General features: G+C 45.9%; 2 protein-coding genes across 3 annotated transcripts; one reads left to right on the top strand and one right to left on the bottom strand.

Moving 5' to 3' along the window:
- Positions 1 to 1,958: 1,958 nt before the first annotated feature.
- On the bottom strand, positions 1,959 to 7,530 carry RPL15 (ribosomal protein L15). Its single transcript, XM_038125999.1, has 4 exons — positions 7,422 to 7,530; positions 5,828 to 6,012; positions 4,321 to 4,457; positions 1,959 to 2,315 (listed from the first exon to the last, which is right to left on the bottom strand). The coding sequence occupies exons 2-4, from the start codon at positions 5,997 to 5,999 to the stop codon at positions 2,010 to 2,012; spliced, it is 615 nt and encodes a 204-aa protein (XP_037981927.1). The 5' UTR covers positions 6,000 to 6,012; positions 7,422 to 7,530; the 3' UTR covers positions 1,959 to 2,009.
- A 39-nt stretch (positions 7,531 to 7,569) lies between these two features.
- On the top strand, positions 7,570 to 21,231 carry NKIRAS1 (NFKB inhibitor interacting Ras like 1). 2 transcript variants are annotated; one of them, XM_038125988.1, is made up of 5 exons: positions 7,594 to 7,641; positions 8,683 to 8,776; positions 9,481 to 9,605; positions 17,331 to 17,572; positions 20,410 to 21,231. In XM_038125988.1, exons 3-5 carry the CDS (start codon positions 9,512 to 9,514, stop codon positions 20,647 to 20,649), a joined length of 576 nt encoding a protein of 191 aa, XP_037981916.1. In that variant the 5' UTR covers positions 7,594 to 7,641; positions 8,683 to 8,776; positions 9,481 to 9,511; the 3' UTR covers positions 20,650 to 21,231. The 2 variants fall into 2 exon arrangements, with proteins under 2 accessions (XP_037981909.1, XP_037981916.1); XM_038125981.1 differs by lacking the exon at positions 9,481 to 9,605 and having other exon boundaries at positions 7,570 to 7,641.
- Positions 21,232 to 22,681: the final 1,450 nt, after the last annotated feature.

Below are 22,681 nucleotides of genomic sequence, written 5' to 3'. Positions count from 1 at the left end.
GGCAATCTGACCTCTCAAGGACTTGGAATGAGCTGTCCATACCCAGAGCATCCTCTGAAGGCACCACCATCTGTTTCCAATGCCCTCACTGGTCTGCTAGATACCATGCCCTTTTAGATACACTGCCATCAGCAGTTTTCAACCAGCTTCAGAGGGGATAGCATTTTCTTTTAAAGTTCAAAGAATTACTGGACCACAAGGGCCAGCCTAAGGTAGGTCTCACTGAAGACACCTGCCACGTGTTGCAAGGTTTGAAAGTTGGCAAATGACACAGCATTAGTGCTGATGGCCCAGTCACCTGCTGCCACCTTCCCCCATTAATGACAAGGGTCCCAAACAGCTTAATAACCCCAGGAAGTTGTTGCCTTAAAAAAAAATCATAGATTTAGCTTGAAAGAACCTTAAAGATCATCTAGTTCCAAATCCCCTGCCACGGGCAGGGCCACTTTTTTCTAGACCATGTTGCTCAAACAAACAAAAAAAAATCCAAAGGAATGGACACACTGGCCATACTGGCACTACCTGAAGCCATTAAATCTACAAAGCAGACAGATCAGCCCCCTCTCTGCAATAACCCCCTCCATGCTCATGGGAGACCTCACTCATCAGATCTGCTCTGAGAAACTTCCACTTCATGTCCCACAACATCACAGGACTACCTTTCAAGAGCATCAGTGATACTTTAAAGGAGAGGCTAAAAAAAACCTCCCATGTTTAGAGCATATGGCTTTAATACTTTTTAATAGATTATTTTGCATTTTTCTTGTTTGAACCAAACAAAACATGTCATCAAAGAACTGCCACCTTGAGGCGTAATTCCTGGCTTTGAGAACACACTGCCAAAATATCTCTTCTTTAGACTACCACCCTCCTGTAAGAACTTAAATTGGAATATCAAGCGAATTTCTCAGCTGAAGAGAAAATCTTGACATGTTTCAAGTCTCAGGAAAAAAAAAACAAACAAACAAAACATTTCACATCCCAAGCTGAAGTTCCAGGATGACACAGCTACTTCTGTCAACCTTCTTCACAGCCTTCTGCCAGTCTCTTTTCCTATCACTACCTAATGGATATAATACAGAATCTGTGGAAGCTACGACAGCCATCCACCTAATTTACCAGGACCTACATTTAATCTCCCAGCCTTTATGTGCAAACTGACTTCAAGCTGAAAAGGTCACACTGTGATTTCACAAAAAGTAGTCTAAATACTTCATCTGTAACTGTTACCCAAACGTGTTTATTTCTACCACCTAACCATGCAGAGTGAATCAGAATGCAGCTCTTTAACACAGATGCATGTTTTCTGTTCTGGTATCAAAAGGAAGGTTTGATAAACTGTCCCCCCTCAATCTTGACAAATGAAATACCTACTCTACAGTCAGCCTTTTACTATTCATCCTAAAATCTTATCATTCTTTGCAATGTGCCCACATTTTTAATACTGTGCACTGCAATGAACAGAGCAAGCTTTACTTTTCCATTCTGTGCTTAGCTGACTTAAGACAATGTTTGTAGCTGAGAGGCTCAAGAGCTGCTTTGACACTGAAGAAGTACAAAAAAACAGAACTTGAAAAATAAAATAGCCATTAGTATTTAATTACCCATAAAAAATAAATGAGCACTTTCAGTTTACATCTCATTGCACAAGATCAAAGCTGGCCTTCAGTCCAAGCACAGGACAAACAGAGACCCCAGCCTATAAACAGTGACTAAATAAACTCAGACCAAGAGAAAAAAAGAACATGGACCAGCCCTAGGGCTTTCAACACACATTGCACATGTCCTTCCCTTCCATGCTATCAAAAGTGAAACCCATCACAGAACTCTATACTCAGGGCCTACAATCTCCACAAGTATCAAAATACATTTTCAAAAACCTGTCAAAATATGGAAACACCCGAACTCCTGGAGAATTCTACGCTTATCCACGAAACCCAAGAAGCAGCAGAAGCACGTTAAACTGAACAACCTGCATGATCTTTATTAGACGGCCACGTTTACAAGAATTAGCGGTAGCGGTGCAGCTGCAGGGTGTTGCGCCTTCTCCAGGCGGCACGGCGCGAGCCACCGATGGTGTGGTGGAACTTGTGGCCCTTGCCAAGCCCGCGGCTCTTGCGCCCGGCTGACGTCAGCCCGCGCATCTCTCTGTGCTTGTGGACGGGCTTGGTGATCCATTGGGTATCGGGGTTCCGCCTGATGGTCTTATGGAAGGGATCGATCAGGATCACTTCAAAGAACTTGTAAGTGGAATCTTCGCCCACCCAGTACGAGTTCAAGACTCTCAGAGCCCCACAGTGACGGCCAGCACGTTCCTAGAGGAAAAAATAAATGCAACGGGCTGTAAAACCATGGATGGAGGGCACTCTGCATGCAGAAAGATTACTAATTCCAACATAAAATTTCAACTTTCCCTAGGACAATCTCTTTTCCTGTAAAAACTCATCCCCTTCCAGCTGCAAAGGTGCAAGGAAAGTAACAGCTGAAAAGAACGCTGTGTTACACAAAAAAAGGCTCTTTGGATTCCTGCATGAAACAGGTTTTAAAGACCATGAGCAGGAAGGTGCTTGATTGACAAAAGAAAGAACTCTTTGTACACAGGAGCAACCAGTCAGTAAAAACACAATGTTAAAAATAACTTCAACGTGAAGATGAAGAGCATGAGCTACACTTGGGGTGATGGAACAATCTTTTATGGGAAGTTATGAAAGACTGATTAATTTCCACATCCAAAGCTACAGGGGAGAAAGAAATTTCTGCAGAGTGTAAGCCTGAACTGGTGAGAGTAAAGGAACAGCTGATGCAACAAATCTTTGTACCACTGCTGGCGTATTAGTGTGTGCTATTCCTATCCTCACTTGTGGTTAGGAAGACACAATCTTAGTTTAGAAAACAAAACAAAGCAGAAAATAGCAATTATGCAACTCAATCTGCTTCTCCTGTCAAGAATACTCCTTATTTAAAACACACTAAATGTTTAATTGTAGCACTTTATCATCATCATGGGGAAGCATGAACCAATGGACCCCATTTATCTTCTTCCCCAATGTGATCTTAACCTATTGTTACAAGCTTTCCTCAACAGCTTGACTATTTTCTGCACATGGAATAACATTTTTTCAAGTCTTTTTATTCTTGTGTGAGAGCAACACCTGTATGAAACATTAGAACACCAATCACCCTTAACCAGCTTGTGTTCAAGGATGGGAGCTCCAGCTGAGGTTTTGCATTTCTGTAATCTGAAAAATAAAAGTCTTCCAGAAAGACTGTGTCAGATTCAGAAAATCTGAAGCTAAAACTGAGATAGCTGTCCTAAGTGAGCATGTCATTAGCCATGAGGTATCTGGGAATAACACATATTAAAGAGAATGCCTTGAGCACTGAAAACAGAATAGCATTTTTAATTCAAACTCATCACCTGTGTTTCTTTTAAATAAGCATGTCCCATTTATATTTTTTCCCTGGAAAAAAAAATCCCACCATATTCAACTTGCAGAAGTCACTCAACAATATTTTTAAAGTCCTGACAACAAAAAAGCCTTCTGCTTCAAGACAGAAATGCAATGACACTCATCCTTCTTCCACAATGTCTAGTTTGAGAATGCAGCCTGGTATTAACTCTAACCCACTGAAAGAAGGTTCTTTTGTAAAGGTGAGACTCCATCTCTTCCAGACTACAATTGTGATAGCAACAAAGCTTACAACATCTCATCAAATCGAAGTTTACATTTTGAGTATTTCTGTAACAAGATCTCACCTAAAAATAAGTTAACCACCAAGCTGTGTGCTTGTGAGATACCAGTTTTTTATAAAGAAAGCAAAAGGTCTCTGGCACATGGCCTTCAGCTCCTGCAATACAGCTAAGTGTGCTGTGCAGCACTACTACACAAACAGGTGCTACAGGCTTTAAGACAGGAACTCACGTGTACTTTGTGAAAGGACATCACCTACAGCTGGTGATCCACACCTTAGCACATGCAAGTTCTTATTTCTCATGCCTAGCTCTTTATTTTACTGTGGCTTGGACTAGTTATGTGTTTGTCATGACAAATATTGTGGCATACTTGAGAAGTATGACCTTCACTAAACCACTCAAGTGGTTCCCATAGACCCCATTTTAAAAGTCTGAATAGGTTTTTTTATGGTCTCAATAGTTTTAAAAGACTGCTGCTTTCCTGCCACCATTATTCAAAATCTTCCTAACAACTTATTAACAAAACAGCTGGTTTGGTTTTGTATTTTTTGTCTCTTGAGTATTTTCAGCTTTTCCAGACTAAAACTTTCCAGCCCGAATCTGTGAGCAATAACCAAAATACTCACCTCTGCTACAGACTGAAGGCTCCGGGCAAACTTGAGCTGGTTAACACCATGATGCACAGGTTTACCATAGGTTGCACCTTTGGGGACTGGGCGTTTGCGGCCACCACGGCGAACGCGGACACGGTAAATAACGTAACCTAAAACAAACAGTGACTCAGGAACTAGAACAATTCTAGTAGCAATTGCACTGCATTTCCAATCCCCCCAAATTTACATTAAATGCTGCAACACGAAGTCATTTTACCAATTTTTTAGCAAAATACACAACTTGAGGTGGATAGATGGAAACAAAGATGGTTTTGTTATTTTCATTACAACTGAGTAAGGAAAGTGATATCCTGATGCAACTGGTTTTGGCTCCAAACCAGAGCTTATGGCACCTTTCCACTATCCAGTCCCAAACCAAGATCTGCTACAGCTCTACTGTAAAACAATCATAAAAAAACCCCACAAAAAACCCAAAAAAAACCAAAACAAAAAAAAACCCAAGAAAACCACCAGCAAAACCACTACCCTAATGGCACGATTCAGATGGCAGCACTCAAAAAGCACTGAAGCACAAGCCATCCACAAACCCTGCTGAAATCTGTTCGCTGAGAAATGACAAAACTAGACAAACAGTGACAGAAGTGTCAAGTCCTAGCTTCTTATTGTCTTTGTGAATAAATACACAGGGTTTTTAAATGGATTTCCACAAGTTACACATGGATAGCCACTTATCCCATTTCTTTCCCTGACCATTATCTGTTTTTCAATGACAGTACTAGCTCCATTATCTTGCCCAAGTGCATGCAGCTGTAACACAGTCATAATATGGCTTGGGTTGGAAGGAACTTTAAATATCATCCAGTTCCAACCTCCCTGCCATGGACAGGACACCTTCCACCAGACTAGCCTGCTCAGAGCTCCATCCAACTGGGCCTTGGACAATGCCAGGGATGGGGTATTCACAACTCCTCTGACTGATGTGTTCCCATGTGATGAGGTCCCAGTGCCTCACCACCCTCACAGTAAAGAGTTTCTTCCTAGTATCTAATCTAAACTCACTCTTTCAGTTTGAAACCATTTCCCTTGTCCTGTCACTACATGCTCTTGTGCAAGTCTCTATCCAGATCTCTTGTAGCTCTTTCCAAGGTGCTAGAAGGTCACAGTTCAGTCACCTGGAAAAAGTCGAAGTAACAGATGACAAAACTTGGGCAGAAAAAGGACATCCCCCAGACCTAGGATACTAAAACCCCTGCTCAACTGTGTGGCACTAACACTGCACAAGAACAAAAAGTGAGGCCAAAGCCCGCTTGATCTTTACCTGCCAGAAGAGCAACAGAAGGCACAGATGCAAAATTAAATGAAGTGAAGGTTTTAGGCTGTGGGCCCTGCTACCAACTTAGGACATTTATGATACTCTGTTCATTTCACGCAGTTTATTGGGGGATACTTCAGTTTCAGACTTTGTTACTGCTGTCACTCTGCGGTGAGGCACAGGGACCTCACCTGCCCGTGCCATTACCTTGCTTGGCCTTGTATCCCAGCCTGCGGGCTTTGTCCGGCCGCGTGGGGCGCGGGGCCCGGTGCAAGGCCGACAGCTGGCGGTACTGCCAGCAGCGCACGCGCAGCAGGAACCGCATCACATCCGACTGCTTCTTCCTCCACAGCTCCTGGATGTACTTGTAGGCACCCATGTCTGTCTACCTGCTGGATAGAGAGCTCAGTGAAAACAGTGCACCAACAACAATTCCCAGCTGGAACATCTTCCAGCACTGAAGGACAGGGAAATCGCACTCTTCTTCGTACCACTGACACATCTGGGAACACGGATCACACCTGGCAGCCTTCAGCATGACACCCTGCAGCCACCATTCCCAGCATCCTCCTCTCTTATTTATTCTGGAGTGTTAAACTCCTCAACTGAGAAAATGTCAGATGTGCTACGCCTGATACTACTGAACCCAACCGTTAACACCTGAATCGAGTTTTACATACAAATCTATCAAGAACTACAGGACTGTGAGGAATTAAAGGTAACTATGACTTTACTGAAGTTTTTACTTTTAAGTGAAAGCTTAACAGTTTTGTTTATAAGTGGAAGTTAAACAGTTGCTTAAGATATGAGCTGGATTGGGATTTGCTTCCCCAGGGCTATTCACAGGGTGTCTCCCACATCTCAGGAGACAAGGCCTTCCTCCACATGCGCTGAAACTGGGCTTTAACTAAAATGAGGCATGCTGACCATGTCATACTAAAGAAGAAGTGTCATAGCTCAGTGTGCTGCTGCTGCTGCCATTTGAGTTTTGCTAGTTTTGCTCCACAGATTCCCTGTAGAGCTTTTTTTTTTTTTATTATTTATTGTTTTTAAAAATCGTTTCTGCTGAGCACCATCGGGGGTAGTTTGTAGTTTGTATTGCCTTCAGCAGAGCAAGGGCCCAACACAAAGTTCTTACAGGGCAAATTTTGTCCCTAAGAAAACAATGATTATTACAAACTCCCTCTTCTGAGTTGAGTATGTCTTAATAGTTGAAAGTGTCTCAAAAATCACATATTACTTTATTTTACATCGTGTTTACTGCTGTTTTCTTAAAAACCTCTAAGGCCTTACACATCTGCAGCAATCAGCACGTGTACCTGATCTCCATCAAGCCCCCAGCCCAACTCACCATCAGATACACGCAGCTCACTTTATTTGAATGTAAAAACACGCCACAAACAGTTCGGGTGTGATTTTGGATACCCCTCTTGTTCGAACCTGCCCAGCTATAGCTCATCCACCCCCATCCCCCGCCACCCCACCTTTTCACGGCCTAACGGCACAATAAAACCCCACGACCAAACCGCAAACCCGGAGCAAACCAGGCCGCGCCGCCTGTCACCGACCTGCGCCCGCTCTGGCGCGCCAGGCCCACCCGGGCTGCCCCGCTCCCCTCCCCGCCCCACCGAGGCGCAGCCCGCGGGCCCTCCTCCGCCGGCCTCCCAGAGGCTCCGCGCCGCAGGAGCAGCCCCATCCCAGCCGGAGCCGGGCGGGCGCGGCGGCGGGACGGGCGGATGGGCGCCCGGATCCCGGGATGGGCGCGGATTGAGGGAAAGGCCGCGCGCGGACCAGCCCTCACCTGATGGCGCCCAGCGACGGAAAGGAAAGGCCCTACTTCCCACAAACCCTCGGGCCACAACACACTTCCGGCGGCGGCGGCGCTGCCTCATGGGTAATGTAGTCCCGCGGGGGTGCGTCCCTCCCCGCCCGGCCCGGCCCGGCCCGGCCCCCCGCGCCCGCCAATGGGCGGCGGGGGCGGGCCGCGCGGGTCCGTGGGGCCGGCCGGGACGTCTGTCCAGGTGCGCGCTCGCGGCGGGGGGGCGGCCCCGGGGGCGCGCTCGGGGGCCGGGGGCGCGCTCCGGGGCCAGGGCATTGGGGCACGGCCCGCCCGGGGGCTGCTCCTGGGGCAGGGGCTTGGCGAGATGCGGCATCCCCCGAGACACCCCCTCTCCCCAGCCCCCGTAAGAGCCCCAGGTCAGGGATTGGGACTTTGCTTAAAACCCTGAAAAGAAGCCTTTAAAAAAATATCTCTAAAATTCCAATTATTTTAAAAATCGTAAGATTATGAGGAAAGCCTGAGGGAGCTGGGTTTGTTTAGTTTCCAGAAGAGGAGGCTTGGAGAGAACCTCATCCCTCTCTACAACTCCCTGAAAGGAGAGTGTCGTGAGGTGGGGGCTGGTCTCCTCTACTGTGACTGCAGTGAGAGGACCAGACCAAATGGCCTTCAGCTGAGACAGGGGAGACTCAGATTAGGTATTAGAAGAAAAATTTTCACTGTTAGGACAGTCAGGCATTGGAATAGGTTGCCCAGGGAGGTTGTGGAGTCACCATCCCTAGAGAGGTTTAAAAGGCATCTGGATTTGGTGCTGGATGATGTGGTTTAGTGGTTTAGTGATTACGGTGGTAGTTCTGGGCTGATGTTTGGACTGGATGATCTAAAAGGCCTCTTCCAACCTAACGATTCTATTTTATTCTAAATAAAAAATGCTAAGGGAAAAAAAAAACAACCCTAAAACCAATCATAAAACCTTTTCAATGGAGGATAGGGAGAGGGCACCATGGAGTCCCTGGTTCTGCAGGCCCTGGCTTTACCCACTGATCTGCTCCTGTCCCTGCTCCCCTCCCTCCTGCACATGGCACAGCACAGGCTGGATGGGGCATTGAGCAACCTGGTCTGTTTGGTGGCATCCCCACCCATGGCAGGGGACTGGAAGGAGAGGATCTTGAAGCTGCCTTCTAACCCAAACCATTCTATGATTCTATGAGTTAGGCTTTCCCAGCCTGCAAAGTCCTTTCTGCCTGCCTACCCGCAGCTGCAGGATGACCTTTCTGTTTTTCAGTGTATGCTTTTCGGAGCACCTTGGCTTGTGAAGAATTACCTGGTTAAACTGGAATTGAAGCAGCACAACGCCAGCCCCTCCTGGTCCAGAAAAGGTACTCTTCAGCTCTCTCTGTGGGAATTGGCTCCAAACAGCAAACTGAGTCAGGGCCTGCTGCCCTGCCGTGGCTCACTGGAAGAGGGAAATGCCCCACACTTCTGGATGCCTCCTGCTAGAATCAACCCCCACCCATCAAACTGCTTTAAAGCAGACCAAAAAAACCTACTTTCTGCATTTGCTTTCCCGTGCTTCTGCCTTTAACGCTCCTGTTTTGTTGTTCCTAGTCCATAAAAGCTAGAACCTTTCTGTGAGCAGAATAAAAGGAAAGGAACCACCATTTCCTTCCATTTCCAGAAGCCATCCTGGTACCATGAGATACCATCAAGCCCACTCACTGCAAACCCAGGAAGCCTGATAACGCCGTGCACACACACGCCAACAAACACAGCCCCTGCCCCGGGGACGTGCATGCTCCAGCGCTCCCAGTCTCCCCAAACCTGATGGGACAAGTGTCGAGGCTGCAGGCAAGCATCAGCACCACTGGCAGCAGCCGAAAACCTGAAAAAATGGTGTGGGAGGAAACTCTAGTCCTAAAAATATCAGTCGCTGGCAAGCGCTGGGAGGGAGCTGTGCCCCCGCTGCTTCGCGCTGTGCCTTGCGCCTTCCGTGGGCTCGGCTCCCGCCCGTGCCCATCCCCATCCCCATCCCCATCCCCATCCCTGGGCCGTGCCAGGCTCACAGCCTCCCGTGTCTGCACAGGGCTCTGCCGTGGAACCGGCCCCCAGGAAGCATGGGAAAGGGCTACAAGGTGGTGGTTTGTGGAATGGCCTCAGTGGGAAAGACTGCGATTTTGGAGCAGCTTCTCTATGGAAAGCATACTGTTGGTGAGACATTTTTACTTTTGGGGGGGGGAGGTTGTTTCCTTTTCTAGCATCTTGGTCGGTGTGGGCCCCAAAATGCCAATAATGGAGGACTGCGGACTGTGCTGAGGTGAAGGAGGAAATTAATATGGTTTTGTGGCATCTCTGGGCTGTTCTTAAAATTCATAGTCCCTTGCTTACAGATTTTTAAAAGAGTCGTGGAGAAGTCGTTCCATGATGTTCCCAGTAATAAAACACAAGAGTGTTTAAAAAGAAACAGACACTGAAAGTAGGTGATGTGCCTGCTGCGTATTTACAAAAAAAATATCTCGTTCCCTGAAAGATGCCGTAGATGCCTGAAAAATAAATAGCTGTCACATGATGAGTGTAGACACTGTTTAGACTTTTGTTTAATCTTCTCAAAGCTTTATTTTGCTTGGTTTTGGCTAACATTTAATCAAAGCTCTGGAAAGAAAAGCAGCTCACCTTTAGGTTCCACATTCTATGCTGAATTTCGAAGGCCAAGTGTCTCTGCTCTCTAAGAAATCCCCACGGGGAAAACAGACTTCACAGAGGAACAGGGGATGCCTGATATTTGCCGTGCACAAAAGAAAGGGAACAAAGGCAGAGCCTGCATGTTTCCCTCTGTTTCCACATTTGGCTTTGAAAGGAAGGGCAATGATCATCAGGCTGACTAATTATTCCTCACCTAGAAAAAAGGGGTGGCATCAGGGCTTTGACAGAAGATGTTTAGTCACTTTGCATTTTTTTCTCGAGATGGTAAATTAGACGTTGGGATAAGATGTTGGATAAACACAAGGATTTCTAGCATGGTGCTTTGCAGCACTGCACCTTTAAAATGTGTGGATGGGAGGAATTTGCTGGCAAAGCGTGATACAGAACTGTGTGCTAATACCCGTGTTTAAAAGGAGGATTTCCTCTAATGTTGCAGCAACATCTGTTTCCAGCATCCTACTGAGCGCTAGGCACGTAGCCCCTGTGTTGCTTTCAACGTGAAGGCTGCAAAGCTTTGCAGGCTGAAGGTTTTTCCCTTTGCTACCAGCCTGCCTCTCCTCTGTGCCGGGCTGGGTGACTGTCAGAGACACCCGAGCAGCATGAGCAAGGCCACGTTACTTAAATCGTATTGCCTTGCATTAATTCCTGTCTCCTATTAGCAACTCTGGCAGGAAGGATATTCGGGTGTTGCTGATCAGAGGAGCTATTTATGGAGCCAGCCATGTACATGATTATACAATGTCATGGACACTGGCTGACATAACCGGAGGGAGGCCTCGTGCCTAAGGTTTAGCCGTGGGTGTCCCTCTGTCACTCCCAAATGCCCCACTCCAGCTTGGCCATTGAGCAATGCAGACCTCTCTCCTGGCCCCCTGCACTTTAAAAGATCCTTTTTTCTTGCCTGCAGCTCTGCTCTTATTTTTTGGAGTTACTGGTAAGGGAAGAAACAGATGATAGCAGATGGGGAGTACAAGGGGAGAAGGAAGAAGGTAGTTTCCTGTTTTCTGTGATTTTGGTCAAATCATGTTCCTAAGACATTCAGAGAAAGAGTGCAAGTAGCAGAGACAAGATGAAGATATGGAGAGGGTCATTTCAGAGCTGCTGCACCCCCAAGAGATGAGTGGCCATGGCTCAGCAATTTTGATATCCCCTGCACAGGCCATCAGGCACATTTGAGGGGATGGACCTGGTGCTTTGGCAGTCCTGCTGTGTGGTCACCATCCTCCCTGCCTCTTCCTCAGCACATAGACAGTTATGGCAGGGAGTGCCTGGAGTATGGGCTGGTGGAAATGGTTCTCAGAAGACCTTAAGCTACTGTTACACTCTGTATTGATTTAACTGCTGAATTGCAGGGGCAGAATGCCATTGTGAGGGTCTCACTACACAAGGACAGAGTTTGAGGAATGGAGAGTCTTTGACTGCTCCTTAGCTGAGCTGCTTTAAATTGCACAATGGTGCTACCATTGCAGGGGTGGCCCTTCCACACCTGAAACATGATTACAGGATCCTGATCCTCGTTTCCTAAAGCTTGTGAGCTCCAGAAAGCTGATATGTACATCTTGGCTGCTGGCCTTTTTGGCCGGAGGCAAGAAGGGACTAGTGTGTTTGCTGAAAGCCTGTCTGTTCAGAGCCAACCAGCAAGGCAGCTCACCGGGCAGTGCAACATGGACACAAGCTGTTTCAAAACCTGTGCTTCCTGACTGACGTCAGGAGCAGCTCTGCGGCCGCTCCAAGGGCTCAGGAGCCGTGGGGAGCATGGCCGAGCCAACAGAGGGAGTCTTTCCGTTCTGATGGCAGGCACATCCCCCTCTCACTGACGAGAGGCACGCTAGAACTTGGTTGGAGGCTCAGAGCACAAGGTCTGCTGCCATTCTTCAAGGTGTCACAGCCACTGTCACGAGGGTCTCCTCCTGGCTGTAAATCAGCCACGAGTCTGCCAGTGCTCACGTGCCTGCTGTTGACTTTGCTGTAAAAAGGAGTGGTGGCACAGCTGGTGTCAGGGGAGTGATTAGAGTCCTTGGAGGTTTCATGCTGCTATGTAAAGCCCTTGGCTTTGAGCCCGTGCTCCTGGCTGTGTGCTTGGTGGTGGTGCTGTAACCCCAGTTGCACTGTTTCTTTTCCTAGAAAAACAAGCAGCTTCAGGTCTTCCTGGCTTGCCATGGATGAAGCCCCTAAGTGCCACTGTTACTTACATGGTCAGCAGCTAACACTCTTTGCAAAGGCACAAAGATTGCTTGAGGTCAAAGAGTAAAAAGTACTCAGGAAGGAGGAATACCCCAAAAAAGGACTATCTGTGTCCCTGTAGCATGTGAGCAACGTCTGGTATTGGATTTTGTGCTAGGCTTGAACTGTAAGGGAATTTGCCTTGTGTCCCAAGATGGGAAAGGAGAGGACAAATAGATGAGAGACGCTCTCAGAGCCGTGTAGAATAATGTAGCTATTGCAAGGTGGACACTCTCACCAAACTAATACAGAGAATTAGAAGAAAAACAAAAGGAAATGGTTGAAAGGGGTGCAGATTTAGCATTGAGTCCTGTAGGGACTATATTGCCGTAGGTCAGGGCAAATAGTTGCTAAGGATTGCACATGTGTATGTGGTGCGTATACAGGTACAGCAGTGTGCCCGGGTGGCCAAGAAGGCTGATGGCAGCCTGGCCTGTATCAGAAATAGTGTGACCAGCAGGGCCAGGGCAGTGATCATCCCCCTCACCTCTGATGAGGCAGCACCTTGAATCCTGTTTTCAGTTTTGGGCTCCTCTCTACAAGAAAGAGTGGGTCCAGAGAAGGAAAATTAAGCCAACCTGGAGCGGGGCATTTGGGAGTGACAGAGGGGACACCCACGGCTAAACCTTAGGCACGAGGCCTCCCTCCGGTTATGTCAGCCAGTGTCCATGACATTGTATAATCATGTACATGGCTGGCTCCATAAATAGGGAAGGGTCTGGTGCACTACTGTGATGAGGAGCAGCTGAGGGAGCTGGGAGTGTTCTGCCCGGAGAAAAGGAGGCTCTAAAGGGGGACCTTATTGCTCTCTGCAGATACCTGACAGGAGAGAGTAGCCAGATGGGGGTCGGTCCCTTCTCCCAAGTAACAAACAACAGGACAAGAGGAAATGGCCTCAAGATGTGCCAGGGGAGGTTTAGATTGGGTATTAGGAAAAATTAGGGAAAGGGTGTTCAGGCATTGGAGCAGGCTGCCCAGGGAAGTGGTGGAATCACCATTCCTGGAAGTGTTCAAAAACCAGATATGGCCCTTGGGGACATGGCTGAGTGATGGGCTTGGCAGTGCTGATTGAACAGTTTGACTCGATGATCTTGGAAATCTTTTTCAGCCTTAACTATTCTATGATTCGGAGATTGCCTGGTACCTGGCATGATCTCTCTTTTTGTGACTTAAGTGTTGTGTTCATCCAAATCCTCCACCTTGCTGTCCTGAAGAAAGAGGGGCCAGTCTAATCTCCTGAGTCATGAAAAGGGTCCTTGACTGGCAGCAGGACATTGTCCCACTAAGTACCTGTGGTACCTGGCACCGCTTGGCCTGACCTCTCTTGACCAGGCTAGCAGGAGACTTGCTGGCTTAGCTTTGGCACAGGACATGTCTGTAAAGAAGATGGATATTTTTCCTTAAACAGTGTTCCTGTTCAGTGATGATGCAGAAAGGAGTCTTTCTTCTGCCTTTAAAATATTTCTGGCCTCTCAGCCTATACTAGAGCTTATCAGCTCAACAGGACGAGATGAGAACTCTCCCTTGTAGAAAACTTATCTCTGCCTGCTGGCTGTGTAAATAGCTGGTATGGTCACATTATTCATAAGCAGCTACTTCAGATCCTCTTACTAGCTAGGAATGAAAACACCATATATTACTGTGGTAGAAGCCATGATGAGAGAAATTGCCTCACTTGTTCCAGCTGGAGGGATTTGGGGTTTTGGCTTACACACTTTGGATGTGGAGACAAATTAACCTAATTATGCATTCACAGAATCATAGAATGGTTTGTGTTGGAAGGGACCTTAAAGATCATCTCCTTCCAACCCCCTTGCCATGGGCAGAGGCCCCTTTCTACATCTTCACTTCTTAAATTAAAACTACCTGGTGATAGACTTGCAGTCAGCTTTGCATTTTAGAAATAGATGAAAATGAAACTGAATGTATATAACTGAGGCTCTAAACCTGGATATTTGTTGGTGGGACCAGTACTTCCCTAGCAGCTAAATCTAAACAGATCAGCTCCTCTTGAGGTTTGTCCAGCTTTTTCCCAAGTCAGGGTTCCTCTGATACACTGTCTTATGAGATCTAAATAAGAAAAGACTGTTATTCTGCAGTTTACAAACATAAGGAATAGCAGGTTTTAGGAGCTCTTTGCTGAATTCCTCTGGAAAAAGGGAAGAGGAGAGTACACAGGAGATCTTCAAAAGTACTCAAGAAGACACAAAATGTGTACTGCCTTAATGTTCAAGATCCAACTAGGAACTTTTGAATTTCCATCGCTCTTGAAAATTTGATTTACTTAGCTATTTGCAGTTTATCTGCTGTGCCTAGCCTAAGTGTGCAGCATTCATTAGTATATTGAGCCTTTCCTTTTCCTCCTTGGGAAGCCACAAGGGGTTGGAACAACACCCAGTTTATGACTGAGGCTTCCCGTTGCAGTTCCTCTGTGGCAGCAGTCGGTAAAAAACAACGACCTCCTCCTCTCCTAAGATTTGCACTGGCTAAGTAGGTGCTAGAGAGTGGCATCACTTCTGTCTCTTCCTCCTTTCCCTCTCCAAATTCTTCAGTTTTCAAAGGAAGCGTGGCGTTGTGCACTATCTTGTTAGTTCCTCTTCACCCCTCTAGCTTCTGAACCTGAAAGCTGGCCCACTGTAGTGCTCTGCTCCACGGAAAAACTAGTCAAGCTGGCAGCAGTCTGCAGGACAGTAACTCCCCAGCACAAGGTGCCCTTGCCCACCCAGGTAGAGGTGGTGGAAAGATGCCTGAGGATGCCAGTGAAGGGAAGGAGAATCAGAATCTTTGTGGCAGGGAGGATGGGATGGTGCCAGCCCTCTTTCTAGGACACTGACTAGTGTTGCTTCTCTTACAACAACTTGCCTGACCCATTTTTGAATGGAGACCTAGGAAGTATTTGAATGGATGCTACTAACAAGAAGTGTGAACGCCATTGTCAGCAAGATACAGCTGGTACATGGTCTGGGCTTTAGGAGCAGGGCCTAGAATAAGGTGACACAGGTATTTCTAAAAATTGTCTATGTTTACTTAGGAAACTACTTGCATACACTCCTTCCCCCAGTGCATGTAGGTGAAATTTCACCTCTGGAATCTGATACTGGTGCATAAATTTCAACTCCCTCCTAAGTGCCCCCCCTATTTCACATCAAAATTTGTTGCTCTATTCTGCTGAGTTAAGTCCCAGGTCTTAAATTTTCCTCTTCATTTTTAAATAGGATGCTAAAAGACATACTTTTCACTGCTGCTTTTAATGCCATTAGGAAGAGATTGTCACAGGATAACAAGGATATATTAGAGGCTGTTGGATTACAGTGTAGCATTTAGAGGATGAAAAACTGTACAATGTTATTTGTTGCTTTTAAAAAAGAAAACTTAGGTACTTATGGTTCCTTCCTTCTTGCCAAAGCCATGTTTACTGATGCTAGATATTTCCTTGACCTGTCTGTACAATGCAGCAAGGCAGAGCAAGAATATAATGCTGTGTCAAAACAACGGTGCTACATGCAGAAAGGGCTTTGTTACTACCTCAGTCTTTAAAAGTGCCTCTTAAACACATTCTACAATCACACAGGATGCATTTGTGCTTCCTCTTTTCATTAACCTTTGCTTTGTCCTTCTGTTCTTAGTTTTGCTCCTACACATTAGCGTGGCTATATTTGGAGGCGAGATAAATTAAATCTTTGGAAACCTAATAAGAGTTTGATCTATGAAGACTGCACAGAGAGGGGCAAAAAGAACAGCTTGTGCCACTTTCCTGCACAGGAATGCTGCATACATCATGGGAAACCATCAGCGTGGGTGGAATGCTTTAGCTTGTTTGTCAGTGTGAAGTGTTTTGAATAGTGTCATTGAATATAGCAAAATCCTTATTTTCATAGGCCAGATAATCCCTTGTGTTTTCTTAAACAATGCACTAAAAACGGTCCCTTTTTGGCAGACAAAGAGAATAAAGCAGGACTCATTATTGTAGTCCTGCAGCAGCAAACAATTGTGTATAGGAGTGCAGTGGAGGCAAAAACGTGGGTTGCAGAGGGCTTATATGAATACTTAAAACCAACTCTGAAAGTGGCCCAGCTACACTATACATAGATTGTTTCGACCTGTAACCTTATGCACCTGCATCCAGGAAGAACACAAAGCTAAGGTGATTGATGTGTTTTCAGGTTTGGCTTAGGAACAAATAATTTTAATTAGTTCAAAGCAAGCTGCCTTGAATTACCTCACATTTACTGTGTGGAGAGGAGGAGGGAAGGAGGGCCGGTATGCAGAGAGTCAGGGTGGAACAGGTGATATGTATATGAAAGCTTGTTACCTTGTGCATGCTCTTGCCTTGCAGTAAATGAACTTGTTCCTATTAGCAAATCTGAGTCATTTTAAATCCCTAGGGGATGGAAAAAGCTCACTGTGTATTTAAGTGAATATAGTATGGAACTTTGTTTGCCTGCAAACATCCCCTTCCCTTTCTGGCTTAATTTCACTTATTGGTTAGTTGTATCACTAATTCATTTCCAGAATTATTCCTTTGGCTCCTGCTTCTGCAGTATGTTCCAGCTCATTATGAGGCAAAGAAGTAGGCTTAAGATGTTAGTACTTGACTATCTGGTGTTCCCTGGCTGTTGTTCCAAAAGGGTATGTTTGGGCAGGCTCGTTTTGCAGCATGTTTGGCACAGAACTGGTACAACTGGGTGGTTGGAGTTTGGAAAACTTGGGAGGAGAGCATATATCTTATCCTATTCTGAATATGCACATTGCACAGATTAATTTTACAGGCATAATCATGTGCTTACATATTAATGCATTTACAGTGTCAATCACTATTGGAAATAGCTAGTGCAGTCATCTATGAATACAGCCCTCCATGGAGATGCCAGGCAAGGTCAAGGCCTGGTCAAGTCACTCTGTAAAACACACTGAAAGCTACTGTGGGGCAAAATTCTGCTGCACTGCAAAGAATTCTTATAGTGAGGCTGTACTTACAGCAGTGGAACATTCCTGCTTGTTTTCAAACAGGCTTAGAAGAGGGTGCCACAATGGAAGATGTGTATTTGGCATCGGTGGAGACAGACCGAGGCGTGAAGGAACAGTTGCGGCTTTATGACACCAGGGGTCTGCAGGAGGGCGTGGAACTGCCCAAACACTATTTCTCCGTGGCTGACGCCTTCGTCCTGGTGTACGCCGTGACCAGCCTCGAGGCGTTCCAAAGAGTCGAACTGCTCAAAAAGGAGATCGATGTCTTCAGGGACAAAAAGGAGGTAAATAAATGCATGCTCGGCTAAACACTCTATCAGTGATAGGAAGTTAAGGTCGCAAAACCCAGCTTTTGTTTCTGTAAACGTCGTGTACAAAGGAAAATGAAGGTACCCACAGCCTTGGGCAACCCAGCAAAAAGGAGGCCTTCACATGCCAGGGAAGCTTAATTCACATGCCATGCAGGTCATGTGAAGGAATGCTTTTTTTTCCTCCTTATTTCCTCTACTACAGCTAAAATTCAGTCAGCTGAATGCACCAGCCAGGACACTTATGACTAATAAAACATGTGGTCTACAGCAGTGCAGCTCATGTTTTTTTAGATATTGTACAGGGGAAGTCAAGTGCATAGAATAATGTAACGAAGGGCATTATCTTTGTTTGTTTTGCATTCATGTACTTGATGGCTTACAAACTAGTGTAATTGACAATGGGTCTCCCAGACATTAGTCAATTGGCAAAGCAGCTTTAATGTATTTTAACAACCATATTGAATCAATTCAATTGTGTGAAATGACTGCTCTATTTTCCCTTAGAAAGCAGCGAGTGTTTTCAGCTGACAGCGTTCCAGCTTAGCTAAACAAATATAACTTGCATGTGGCATTAGCATTACGGCTTTTCCTACAGCATCTATATTCTGGAGCGGTTTTCCCTGTTAAGTGTCTTTAGCCTACAGCTTTCCAAATGCCTGTTTTATGCTGTTTAAAAGAAAAAAAAAAATGCACGAAGAATTAATTGGATAATGGTAGGGAGAGACTTTGCAAAAATGTAACTTGTTTTGTACTGACAGCACACAGGGTGGTAGAGGAAGGCAGGTTCAAGTTTGATGGCAGATGAATGTGCAGTCACAGGAGAGGTATGTTAGGTGGTAGGGCTGGTGTGAGCTGCAGACTGTCACGTATATCAGGGATGCAGGAGTCAAGCATAATTCCCCTGCAGGGCAAGGAAAGGTGGACAAGCAGGAAATTTTTCCCAGGCACTGTGTTTTGTGATGGCCCTGATTTGGTACCATACAGCATATTGTAATGCAGAGAGGGAGTCACAGCCCCAACAGGATCTGTGTCCTGCTCATCTGTGTTACCTGTCAGAACTCTTCTCTCCCATTGCATGCAGGTATTTTAGAAAAAAGCCAATTTGCTTATCCTTTTGGAAAGCTTAAAATTGTGATTCTGACTGAGGATAACATGGTTAAAAAAGTGGTGACCACAGTAAGATGGATAAAATAGTTTTCATTCCTATGATTTCCATAAAAAATAGGCTTTAAGGTGTACAAGGTGAGATCAGGAGTCCTACCTTAAAGTGATCTGTTAATCAGCTGATTAATGATTCTGTGACTTAAAGTTCAGGCTCCACTAAAATGAATTCTGTACTGAATTGGGGATATATCTCCACACATGGTGCTTCTGAGCTGGCAGAACTTCAACTCGTTAAGTGGCACAGTCCCCTGTTGTGTGGCAGATGACAGAAAACACTGATGGCTGGTTCCTTGCCTCTGCTGGCTGTGGGAGCTCTCCAGCACGCACCTTAAAGCCTGGCCAAATTTTATGCTAAATAGAGGTTTTGTTCTGTTATACTGACAGAGCTTTGCCATAGCTAAAATTCAGCTGGAGCATGCGGTAAATACACATGAAGATTATAGCTTCTTTCAAAGCCTTCACAGAGAGGGGGGAAAACCCCTAAGCAGCATTTTTCCAAACACCCTGGACTACCATAGAAAAGAAAGGAAGTCTGAGACCTCACAGGAACAGGACAAACATCTGTAGCTGGAAAGAAGCAGAAGGCATTCTGGAGTTAGCCTGAACAGGAAAGAGCAAGCAAGTGTGGCCACAGCAAACCCCACAAATCATCATCAAGAGAGGACTTTATCATTTGATCTCTCCCAAACCACTAGTGTGGAGATGAAAACAGATTTTGACTAAGGACCTTGAAATAAAAATGTAGGCATGGTTTTCCCCTAAGAGCTGGTGCTGGTAAAACACTTTTAGAGAACTGTTAAAATAAGGAGGAGCAGTAGCTGCACATGGCCAGCACTGCCTTTGGCACTTCATAGAGCTGAAGCACTGGGAAGGCTTCATGTACCTACTGAGGTCAGCCACGCTGGACTGTCTGGGTGAAAGTGACACAAGTCACTTGATGGATCTTTACAACAGCAGATCTGAGTTGACAGAGCTCTGCTGCTCTTGAAACTGCTCCCCAGAGGACACTGCTGGTGCTTATCTGCCCCTCTCAGCAGACTGTCCCCTTCAGCCTTTGGGTTGGCTCTCGGTGCCTGGGGCTGGGCAAGCCAGCAGGGCTGAGCTGGGAGAGGGGATCCATAGCCCAGCCTGCCCGGGCTGCTGGCACGGTTGGCTTTATTGATATTGTGGGATGGGGCTTGGGCAAGAAACAAACTGGGCAAAATCCACCACTGTGGGATCCAGGCTTTCTCTGCTGCTGTGCATTTTTTCACCTCTCAAGCATCTGCTGCTGTGACCTACTTGGATGTCATGCTCTTATCGTTTGTCTAAGGCAGGTCAATTGCCAAGTAAGTGGAGAATAGGGCTGTTTAACTTTGGATCTCTTGGCTATTGTTTCCCTTCAAGCAATCATTGAGGGCAGGGAGTGGGGTGGCAAGAAGGGGAAATCCTGCATATCCTATGATTAAAACAAGCTTCCAACCCCTAAGTAGATGTGGCTAATTCAAATCCCAGACCCTGGTATTCCAATCTACATGCAAATTACTTTGTGTCAGTGCTATGTTACAGAACAAGACTGAACTGTGTTGCTACTTGCTCACTGTTTAAAAGGATGGTGACTGGCGGATGGTTTTGGTATAAAGCTCACCCTCTTGTTTGGTTTGTAGGTTGCAGTTATTGTCTTGGGAAACAAAACTGACCTCCTGGACCAAAGGCAAGTGGAAACAGAAGCAGCACAGCAATGGGCAAGGGCTGAGAAAGTGAGACTGTGGGAAGTGACTGTGACAGATCGGAAAACACTGCTTGAACCCTTCACCTTCTTAGCTAGCAAACTGTCCCAGTCCCAGAACAAATCAACATTTCCCTTGCCTGGAAGGAAGAGCAAAGGGAATAACTGTGAAAACTAGACTAGCTTAGCATTGTCTCCTGCTACCAGGTCACAGTCTAAGTCCTTTTTGTGCCATTTGCTCCTTGCAGTTTCACTTAAAGCAATAATATCATTCAGCAATAAAATCAGCAAGCTTATAGCTAAGACGTATCCTTCCTTCTCATAGACTTGGCTTGGAAAAGCCACTGGTGGTAAAAGCCTCAAAAAGCACTTTAGGAGAGCAGTTATTTTGCAGCCAGGGTTATGGAGGAGGAAGGGATACCTCTCTAGCAGGGGCTTTTACTATGCCTGGATACATCCATGTTAAGGGACAAATGAACAAGCTTACCAGTATATAATCCCCCTGCAGATCTATAGCCTGTAGTCACAAAAAGTATTAGCTGCAATAAAGCATTCCATTTGGAAAGGTGATATATTTTAAATGGCAACAGTTCTTTTACCTTGACCTTAAACAGGGCCACAGGGCTTTTTGATGCTGCAAGAGGCTGAGATCAGTGTCTTGCTGTAGGAGAAGGATATGGAGCAGGAGGAACAGTTACCAGATTTAGTCACTGATGTTTTGCTAGTGTCTGGAAGAAAAGAAAACCTAACAAAATCCTAACAAACCACCCCCACGTCTTATGGGAAATACCCCAATATGAACCTTGTCACCAAAGTCTAGTAAGCAGTGCTTTCAGGTCAGGAATTCATTTGTAGAAACCAGAACAGCTCTCAGAGCTCATTGATTGAACAACAACCGAAGGACAACATAGCTGTGGGTTTGTTCCAATATGTTCCACTACAAATCCCGTGGGTGTCCCACATTCCCACAGGTGGTCATTTTACTGAGAATTATACGGATCGATTCTGTGTGCAGGAGGTATCGCTGGGCTCTGCTTAGGGCACGCATACCTGGCTGCTCAGGCAAGCTGCAGCAATCCACGCTCCCTCGGCCAGGTAGCAGCAGGTACCAAGCGCTGTATGACTCTGCAGGTGGAGCCAAGGAGGGTAGGAGGCTGCCTGCCTTTCTGGAGACCTCCCTGGGCAAATGCCCAGAAATACCTGCACAAATGGCCCCGGTCTTCATGTGCTGCACACGGTCTGGCTGCAGGAGCACAACTGCATGTGCTGTGTTTGACTCAATGCTGGCAAACCTGTGTGCTGCAGGAATCTGCTGTCCCAGACCAGTCTGGCAGTAAACTGAACAAAAGGGGTATATAGAGCAACAGAATGAGCACTTTTTCCCAGACACAGGGGCCAGTTTTTGGTATCTAACAACCTCCTGTACTAATTAATGCTAGCTTTTCTTTGTATTTGAAGGCAAGAGCAGGGAGAGGAAGTACCTAGTTTCTGCACTTTCCACTAAATTAATTCTCTTTTGAACAAATACTGAGAATTTCACTGTGAATCAGCAAAACCACAAGCATTATTTGCACTGTCATATCATAACTGCTAAATAGTGTGCTTAATGATCACAATTAAGCTCATAGTATTGCTCTTCCTGAATACTGATTAATAAAGCCTGTCAGCATTACTAAAGTCTGTCAACATTATTAATGTCAGAGCAGCAGTACACTTCACTAAAAATTAAACAGGAATCCCTACCATTATAATGAAGGTAGACGAAACTGTTTATGTGCTTTGCTCAATATAGTTTGAATTGCTGTGGCCAAGGAGTAAGATAAGAGAGCAATTATGAATGAGCAAGCTCTTGTAATGCCCTGCTAGGAACATACAATTGTTTCCACACTGCAGCTGAGTAAGCACAATAGCACGACCTCCCCACACCTGGCCAGAAAGAGTCATTGTGCCCAGCGATGCTGCAGGATGACACTCCCTCCTCACTCATTTCCTACTGAACACACTAGCACTCCAGGCTTCTCCCTATCCAGAAGACTCCGTATTTGCCAGCATGCTTGGGAAGTGGAGGTGACTTCAGAGCAGCAGTGGTTCACCTCGCTGCAACCTCTTACCAAGGAACAGGTCATGTACCTCCTCTTCAGCTCTGCAGAACCCTTCTGGAAGGGAATTGAAGCAGCCTTGGATCCATCAAAATAAGTGAAGATGTCTAC

This window comes from Motacilla alba, chromosome 2, assembly GCF_015832195.1.
Source record: "Motacilla alba alba isolate MOTALB_02 chromosome 2, Motacilla_alba_V1.0_pri, whole genome shotgun sequence".
Lineage (NCBI taxonomy): Eukaryota > Metazoa > Chordata > Aves > Passeriformes > Motacillidae > Motacilla > Motacilla alba.
Note: the sequence above shows the minus strand (reverse complement) of the source record. Positions and strands in the feature narration are given on the sequence as shown.